This window comes from Hippoglossus hippoglossus, chromosome 17 (genome assembly GCF_009819705.1).
Source record: "Hippoglossus hippoglossus isolate fHipHip1 chromosome 17, fHipHip1.pri, whole genome shotgun sequence".
NCBI lineage: Eukaryota > Metazoa > Chordata > Actinopteri > Pleuronectiformes > Pleuronectidae > Hippoglossus > Hippoglossus hippoglossus.
This window is the reverse complement of record NC_047167.1, coordinates 15,752,834-15,762,318: the sequence shown is the minus strand read 5'-3', so window position 1 is coordinate 15,762,318 and position 9,485 is coordinate 15,752,834. Positions and strand designations below refer to the sequence as shown.

The 9,485-nt window shown below is 43.0% G+C and overlaps 2 protein-coding genes across 2 annotated transcripts; one reads left to right on the top strand and one right to left on the bottom strand.

Annotated features, from left to right (window-relative positions):
* The first annotated feature begins 7 nt into the window (after nt 1-7).
* znf830 (zinc finger protein 830) lies at nt 8-2,411 on the top strand. The gene has a single exon (XM_034612658.1). The coding sequence runs from the start codon at nt 146-148 to the stop codon at nt 1,208-1,210; it is 1,065 nt and encodes a 354-aa protein (XP_034468549.1). The 5' UTR covers nt 8-145; the 3' UTR covers nt 1,211-2,411.
* efcab14 (EF-hand calcium binding domain 14) lies at nt 1,422-9,470 on the bottom strand. The gene is made up of 9 exons (XM_034612657.1): nt 8,723-9,470; nt 7,621-7,769; nt 7,312-7,457; nt 6,380-6,478; nt 6,192-6,299; nt 3,997-4,149; nt 3,793-3,901; nt 3,566-3,706; nt 1,422-2,975 (listed from the first exon to the last, which is right to left on the bottom strand). Exons 1-9 carry the CDS (start codon nt 8,896-8,898, stop codon nt 2,797-2,799), a joined length of 1,260 nt encoding a protein of 419 aa, XP_034468548.1. The 5' UTR covers nt 8,899-9,470; the 3' UTR covers nt 1,422-2,796.
* Between the last annotated feature and the right edge of the window lie 15 nt (nt 9,471-9,485).

Sequence of the window (9,485 nt, the reverse complement as noted above, 5' to 3'; positions counted from 1 at the left end):
ATAGTCTCGCGAGATTCTCCAGAGACCCGACGCGAGTTGGAGCAGTCGCAGCGGTGGCGTCATCTTTCCGCGACGCGTTTGTTGTTTCGTGTTGCACAGTTAGCGAGCAGCTAGCTAGGTCACCTGTTGGTTTTCTCGTCTAAAAATGGCACCAACGAAGAAGGTGAAGAAAGTGGTGAATCAGGAGGAGCTGCGGCGCTTGATGCGGCAGAAACAGAGACAGACGACGGATAAGAAGCGCGTCGAGTCTCCGTTCGCTAAGTACAACAGTCTGGAGCACCTCAGCTGCGTGCTGTGCGGGGTGCATGTGAAGTCCGATCTGCTGTGGCCGGCTCATGTCCTCGGGAAACAGCATAAAGAAAAGGTCGCTGAGCTGAAGGTGGCGAAGAGTCAACCGGCGCCTCCACCTCCACCGAACCAGCCGGTGAAGAGGAAAGCGACGGACAGCGAGGACGCCAAAGGGAAAAAGGCGAAGCCAGCGGCGGCCGCGGGGAAGTCTGAGTCAGCGCTGCCGGGGGATTTCTTTGAGCGACCCGGAGAGAAGGCAGCTGGTTCTGCTCCTAAGTCTGCTCCTAAGTCTGCAGGGTTGAGTCTCTTGGCTGGAGTCTATGATGATGATGATGATGATGGTGATATAGCGGATGCTGGAGAGGGAAGTCAAGCAGGAACCTCAAACCCTGCTGCCCCGAAGGCTGAAGCTGCAGGGCTGCCATCGGACTTCTTTGACAACTCCATCCCATCCACACCCTCCATCTCCCACTCTGGATCCATCCTCAAAGCAGAGTTGACGGAGAAGAACGCAGACAAGAAGGACAGCATGGCCGAGGCGCTGCCCGAGGGCTTCTTCGACGACCCGGTGCGAGATGCCAAAGTGCGCAAAGTGGACGCGCCCCAAGATCAGATGGACAAGGAGTGGGACGAGTTTCAGAAGGAGATAAGACAGGTGAACACCAAATCGGAGGCCATCGTAGCTGAGGATGACGAGGAGGGACGCCTCGAGCGTCAGATCGACGAAATCGATGAACAAATTCAGTGTTACAAGAGGGTTGAGCTGCTGAGGGACAAGCGCGATGTCGTGAAAAACCAACCTCTGTCCAGGAGTGATGAACAAATGGAGACTGATGACATGATTGTGGAGGAAGAGGAGGACGAAGAGGAGCTGCTGAGGCTACTGTCCCGGGACTGGAGGGCTAAGGGGGCACTGGCATAAAGTTCTGTATAACATTTTCTCTAAAATGTTTTCAAAGTATTTGAGATATTTTTTTGTACATCTGAATCTGTAAATATGTTTGTTAATGGATACTCGTGTCGTCTTTTTTTGTATATTTTCAAACTGGGTTTAATAATGAGGTGATTCTGGCAAAACATGCACTTCCACAAGTTAAGGCTTCTCACGTTGTCTCAAAAGCACGAGAAACAAATCTTTTAACTTTGTGTTTATTAACTGATGCTCACACGAAAAAAAAACACACATTTATAAAATCTCTCGTCAGTAGCAGCATGAACCCCAAATCTAAGTCACGATGGCCAAAGCTACTTAACATTTTCAGCTCAACTAACCATTGTCCTGCAAAAACAAGTTGTTGATTATGTTGGGTTTAAATTATCTGTTCATGTTACGTTATAAGCAACATGCAAAGCACAACAGAATTATTTTTTGTAAATATACAATGTTGAGGCCGTTGCAGAAATTTTTCCAACCCATATCAAAAGATAATTGGCAGAGAATACGTTTGCACCATTTTTACAGAGTACAATGTTTGATTACAACAAACTTGTCATGTAAATGATACACCTTTTATTAGGTCCATAAAAATGGATTAAATGAATCAAGTAAAGAGTGATGATCAGTGCTTCTTATACTACCTGTTACACATCGTGGGTTAGCTGTGTCGTCTGTCTACTGCAATTTCTATCCAGCAACATCTACGTCTTTTGTTATTGCTACATATGCCGTGTGAGTTACCACTTCACCATTCTTTCCAGATGACTCAAAGTGTTCATAGCCCTTCACATCTTTAAAGAACTGAAAACTGCAACAAGCACAAACAAAAAAAAAAACTACAATTGGGACTAAACACACAATCACAACTAACTGAGGATAAATGAGATAAACACTCAACAGAAAGAAGAAATCTGAAAACTTGGATTCAGCTTAGAAAAGAGTATACAAAAACCTTTACTCTGATACTGCACTGGGTTTCAGATAAGTTAGGAAATTGTCTAAAAACAAAACCCGCCCTCACAAAAAGTCAGTTTCTAGTAGTCATTTGTAAACATTCATAAAATTCTATCCGGGTTCTATAAATAAGTTTTGTTTGAGTTGTACCAGGTGACGATGGGCGGGGACCCACTGACATTTACAGCCTCTCAAGAACCTAAACGCATTGTTACATCAAGATGGTTAAAAAGAACAAAACATGGGCGCAGGTTAACAGCAAGTTTGAGAACAGAGTGGAAAACAGGATTCAAAACAAATCACACTTTCTTTTCATTGTTAATTAACACAAACCAATAGATTTTCTAAAATAAGAGCTGAATATTCTGCATATGGAGTCGTGTTAAAATGTTAACATAATGTTTCTGTGGCCGAGATCGTGCTGAGATGGACTGAAGCGAGGGAGGGGGGGGGGGGGGGGGGGTGAGTATGGGCATGCCAGTGCCACTGTTCCACAATCAGTATGATAAATATTCAGTTCACAAAAGTGCAGCAATTACAGAAGCGGGACAGGAACTCCGAACACCCCTGACCCCACTGGGCTTCAATACTGTTCACTGCGGTCAGTGACAATGTGCTCACAGGCCTACAGCAGCCGCCAGCTCCATCAGGGAGTACCTCTGGTCCCTGTCATTGTCAAAGCAGTCCAAGGTACGAGCATCAGGAGTTGATGTTCCAAATACTTTCTTCAGATCCTGGTAAGTTAATCCGCGTAAACTATGTCCAACACCTGCCTGCTGGAAGATGTCCTCCAAATCTGTGGATAAAAACAGGTATTTTTATTCTGAAAGGAAAAAAGCAGGTTGTCGATGAGGTCGCTGCACAATTATATAAACAATACGACTTGTAGCCATTTAAGTAAAAGTTCTTTGGAAATGCATGTATTTGAAGATCTATGTCCCTCTCATACCTGTGCAGTAAATTTAAAGCAACACTATGTAAAGTTTACTAAGCAACGGCGCCCCCTGCAGCCACGTGTGATGTTCATGCTCAAGTCTCACTTACTGAACTGAGACCCAACTGAACGTGAAATAGGGGTGAAACAGCAAAGCTTTAGCTCTGTCCAAAGGTAAACTGTTGCTAGAAAAAAGTGCAAAAATGGCATGATGCTGCTTTTCAGGGGACTGTGTCTGTCTATTATTTGGCAGTAATGTCTTGAACTCTGGTCGTCAAGGAGCAGTTGCCACACAACTTGCAGACTTTTGATATTATAGCTGTCTGTTTACAATACAGGTATCTAACTTGTTATCAGACTCTTGGCAAGAGAGCAAAAAAGCTTTTCCCTAAACGTCACACTATTCCTTTGACGAATGCTGAGCTAAAACAGTGTGCAGTAGCAGTGTGCACCTTTCAGAGAGCTGACACCAGGCAGGGACACCCTCTTTAAGCATCCTTTCTTGTTTCTGTGGGCATATCTCTTGGAGCGTTTAGGAGTTAAGAAGCGTGGAAGTCTGCTTGTGTGCGGCTCCGTCAGTGGCGTGGACATCTCTGTGAATAAGATCAAATGTGATAAGAAACGATAGATTTGCAACATGGACCAATCCAGTGACAGCCTGCTTTATTTAACACTGTACCCTGCACGTCTCCAGGTGTTGCTTTGGTCGTAGTGGCTTCTTGCACCGTCTCAGTTGCTGGAGTTTCACTCGTGGTTGCCGGTTGATTTGCTGCGTCATCATCCTTTAACTGTAAAAGAGATGGATGTTTTTTTTACTCTCAGGCTTGAACACAATGCCACAAAAGCTTCATTCTTAAAATACAGAGAGTAAGCCGGGACTCACGCTTTGTTTTGACCCGTTCTCTAATGAGACCACTCTCTGACGAAGATCTTCCACTGTAGACAGGAGGACATGGATCTGTTCAGCAGTCCACACGTGGTGCTGCTCCTCCGACTTGTTAGTCTCACCCACTTCTTTCCTCAGGTCTGTTAGGTCCTATGGCAATAAAAAATTTTTTTTTAAAGTTTATCTTCCAGAAATTTACTGTTTGATGGGATTTCTTGCTTCTAAGACAAGCGCAATTATGAAAAATGTAATATTGGATCAAGTGTCATGTTTTTGGCAGATTAGACTGGAAAACAATTAGGAGTGAATCCTTGTTATACATGTTCACAAATTCAATTTGACAATGTACCTTCTAACCTTAAGTAATGACACTTCAGAGAGCTCAGCCTTCAAGCGATTCACCCCAACATCCCATAATAATTGAGTTCACTGTTAAAAATATATATAAATATACAAGAGTATAATTATTTGGTCCTCCTCTTCTCCACATCCTGTTTTGCTTGTTAAAAATAAGAAACATTCCACAGACGCTTCACATATTCGCCCTAGTTTTACTCAAAAAACTAAAGCATCTCCGCTCCCAGAAATAGAGTGTCACTTGTTTCATGTATTATGAATAAAAACCCAATGCATGGATCCCAGAGACGACAGGACCCTCTTAACCCGGTGACTCTTTCAATGTAAGCCTGACAAGAACTGCAAAAACAAAACCAATCAATCTAGAAGTGGCAAAGTTCACTGCCGCGTTTGGTTTGGATCCATGCAACAGTTATGCAATGAACCCCATCATCAACAGAGTCATCTTTGCCATATGTAAGTGGATTTGCATCAATTCTCAGTGAGATAAACATGCCAAAAGGAGGCGCAGTACGCAAGTACTTAATTAAAGACCAGTAGATCAAGTTATTCAGCTTGTTTGCTACAGCAGTGTACTGCTCTCTTTTCCTTACACACCCCACTCCATACGTTCAAACATGAATGATGAATGGGGAGATAAACAGCCTCCAGCTATATCTGCAGAGAACATAGAGAGGAAAATAAAAAAAGACAAGCTGTCAAACAACATAAGTTAAATCCAGCTTTGACACAGACTCATGAAAAATCCATCCTCGTTGCTCGTGTGAAATACCAGAGCGTGCAGCGCGATGCTACTTACAAAGCAACATATCTCGTGTTCCTCTGTGATGTTTGTCAGCCGGCCAAAACTCTGTATTGACTTCTCAATAGTTTCACACGCACAGTCTGACAAATCTCTCTGAAACACTCAGGCTATTCTCACAGACTACCTCCGTCTCACTTCATTTATTTATCATCGCAGTGACTGAAGAATGGAAACAGCCACAGACACTGATTCATTCTGGGATATAAATGAATGATAGTATCGGCACAATGTGATGTAAGCTTATAAACACATGAAACCAAAGAAAAACAGATCGAAAACAAAAGACTAATCATTCTTCAGGTGCTGGACTACGTTTTGATGTCAACCACACACTTTAGTTTTGTGACTGTATCATGCACAACTGTGATGATCTCTGAGATAAAATCTGTCTATAGACATATAAAACACCTGCTAAAGCCAGAAGTGCCCTCTGTCATAGTTCCTGTTGTAGAAGGTGAATGTAGGACGCAGTTTTACCACACGCAGTGTCACAAGGTGAAAACAACACTTCCCCTTCTGCTGCAGCTGCTAAATAAACAGTAACAATAGTTGGGGATGACTCTTTTAAACAAACCCTAATATCCTTTAGTGGAATGTCTTCCAGATAAACCGAAACATTTCACAGAATTTCAAAAAATCTGCAGAAGAAACATCAGATTATCATGTATTTCCATCCACAACCCTTATGCAAACATTAGAGTTAGTTCATCAGGATAAATAATCGGTGGCACCAATTCTCCAGTGGGTGTATAGTAGAAGAAGAGAGCCTGACAAAATGAAAGAATTAAAAGAGTGCCAGTGAATTCTTAGTAACATTTAAGTCACATGCATAACGCATTTTATGATTTATTATCTAACATTTAGCTTTTATTCACGCTGCGATTGTTCCACTTCAGCCAAGCGTAAACATTTTTCAGTGTCATATGCCTACAGAAACCGGGGGATGGAACACCCACCTCGTGTTATAACAAGGTAGTCGAGTGTTCAGTACAAACATGAAACACTTAAATTATCACTGGCTTGTATTTACCGTTGTCTTCTTTGAGTCATCGTCACTCTTCTGATTTTCCAGAGCAGACTGCATCGTCTTCACGTCGTGCTGGACACTTGTTAGTGTGCTGCCGATTGTAGCAACACTCTGGAAAAGAAAGAGACTTCGTGAGGTCAGGTAGGACATTAAAGACTTTCTCTTTTTAATCCATTTCGCTTTGTCTTTACCTTTTGAAGCTCTTCAACTGTCGTAGGAAGGCTGATCAAATCAGCGGCCGATTTCAAGTTGGCCTTCAAATGGTTTACGGCCGAGTCCAGCAAACTGATCTGCAGGAGTCAAATGATACAGAGTGTTCAGTTACACCTCGGAGCATGGTTGAGCAATCAGACCATTGCTCTTTAACATCAACAACTTATTTTTCAAGTGAATCATAGAGATCATCACCAATCTTGAAATTCAGTCTACCCTAATATCATGGATCCATGTCACATTCACAAGCCAACACAATGATTCCCTCCTAGACGGCTGTGCTGATTATATATTCATTATATCACATGTTTCTCAAGGATGCTTCTGAGGGAAAATGCCAAGACTGAACCATTCAGTTCAACCAATCAATAATCAACCAATAAAATCCACACTAACTGAGGTGGTCAGTATTTTACTCTGGTGTTTAAAAACTCAGTCCTGTGTGACATCTCTCTTTAAAAATATATGTGCAATGGAACCCTTATGTAACGGTTATACAGTCTGTCATTGTATTACGAGCTCCACCATAACATCAGACTAAAACTGATGTCACAATTTGGAAACACAGTAACAGAGAGTCAAATTACATGCAATTTCCTTCTTAACCCAATTTATGAAGTAATCGGGTTCTGTAGTGACACAAAAAATACATTACTGTTTACTGTATAATGCTATTTGGAATATGCACTGGTTTCCATTCACTTGCACAGCACCGTGTTGCAATTTAATGTAAGACAAATAAAATGTATTACTACATTTGGCATCATTTCAATTCTTTGTATTTGTTATCTATTTAAAAAGGGACTGTCAGCAGCAAAGTGCATGTAACTCTTATCAGTCTGACTCGTACACTGTGACACTGTGAATGTAAAGGCGGCTTCAACCCTTCCAGGCAACACTGAAAACCGACCTTTCTGTTCATTTCTGTAAGATTAGACCAGAGTTTGCTCAACCCCTTGTCCCCGTTCTCAATGTCATCAAGCTTCCTCTGCTTGTTTTTCAGGTCCTCGCTGAGTTTTGGTATTTCAGCGGATGACACCTTCTGGCTGGATTCCACTGTTACAAAAACATTACAACAAGTTCAAAGCAGTGTTAAACAACAGAGGAATGCAGGACTGCGTGCACCTGGGATATAACAGGTTCGAGTGTCCAAAGGGCACTGAGCTTTTTATGACCATCACACAGTAAGTGTTTGTGTATGATGATAAAAATGTCTTACTACTGTGCAGCTTTTCTTTCAGGGAGTCCAGATCTTCTTTCAGGGCAATCTGCATCCATATGAGTCCAGCACAGGCCATGACACATGCAGCTAATATGATGAACAGAAACAGGGGGTAGCACACATTGCAGCACTGCGTGTAGCTTCTCCTGTGAAGAGAAGGAACATGGTAACGTTAGACATTGCTACTTCACAGCCTCTTTCATTATTAATGAAGGAGATATTTTTAGAAGACTGCATGCTCTGTCATGGGAATTACGAGTATTACTGAAACATGGGCTAGTGCATACTGCATCATCACATAATACTCAAGCTGCACGTACAACAGATTATTCTTAATTTGGCTGAAATCAAAATTCAAAGACGAGGCCTGACAATCTTTTTAGTGTGTAAGATGTACCAACTGTTTTATTTTACTTTAGCAACACCTAACAATTATTACTTTGGTCAATGGGGTTTTCTTCTGTATTTGTTTGTGTGTTAGTGAGCAGGAATACGCAACAACATACTCAACAGATTTCCAGAAAATGTTGGTGCAGATCCGGTTTAGGGGGCGGGTCCCTAACCCTTTTCACTGTCGTAAACATTGTGAGATAAAGTTTTCAACTTTTCATTGATTTCTCAAAGAATAATTAATGGGTACTTCAATTTATGAGTGTTTTCACTTTGGTGCAGATCCAATTAAAAATCCTGACCTAGATAATTTAAATGTGGATTCATAAGGGGACTGCTGGGCCTGAGCGGAGGTTATTATTTGCTCTATGAACTAATTCATTGTTGTGTCTTAAATGCCAGAAAGTCCAGTTATATAGATTCCCACATCCTTTGGTAGTTGATTATAGTAGCATCCAAAACACAATTAAATCCTGTTTACTATCATGTATTTGTACATGACAAAGACAAATACCACTATAAGTATAAGAGGTGTTGTTGTTTTTGTGCAGTTCATTAACCGAATAATCGTCACCACTCTGATTTACCTTTGAGGATAATAATGATGTTGGATATTTTAAGTCTTTAGAAACTGCAGTTTTGTGTATTTTAACCAGGAGAGAATTAAAACACCCCATCCCACACTCGTGTTGTTACAGAGACCACTCACTTCCCAAAGTTGGCTCCTTCGCTCATGGTGTTGAACTCGTCTTCGTCCGAGCTGGACTCGGACTCGGAGTCCGGCGGCTCGGTTCGGAGGAGCCGGTGACCGGAGCCCTTCTTGGTCTTCTTCCTCTTGCTGTCCCCGAGGCCGATCAGCGCGTTCAGCTCCTTCCTCTTCTTCATCTTCTTCTGGGGGGTCAGCGAACCGGCCGAGCCCGACTTAAACCCGACTAGATCCAATGTTTGGTCCAGTTTGGTGGATGTTGTGGTGTGGGTAGCGGCTAAGCTAACCGAGCATCCGCCTGCTAGCTTGAAATGTCAACCACGCAAATGCGGTGTCGGAGATAAACACATCGGACTGTGGTCGCCTAATTCACTCCCCGCCTCGCACACTACACGGTCCGGCAGCTCGTCCACATCACGGTGCTGGTCTCTCTTCTGACTTTCCACGACGAGCAGCCGGGGCGATCACATATGTTAACTGAGCTAGCGCCTTGCTAACGGAGGCTAACAGCGGCTGGTTGACGTGACCGAGCTGTCACATCACCTGGGAGACGTTTGTGGAGACGTTTAGTAGAGACCCGGTGCGACGTCGCTCCCTCTGGAAACCCGGCACGCACTGTTTAGATAGACGAATAAACCCCCCCAATAAACCAGATCACCGAACCGGAATATGCGGCGATCAGAGCCGCTGCTGCTGCTGCTGCTGCCTGTGTTGTTTGGGCAGGGCGTCCCGAGTAACCTCACAGCTGATTGGTGCAGGGGACAGC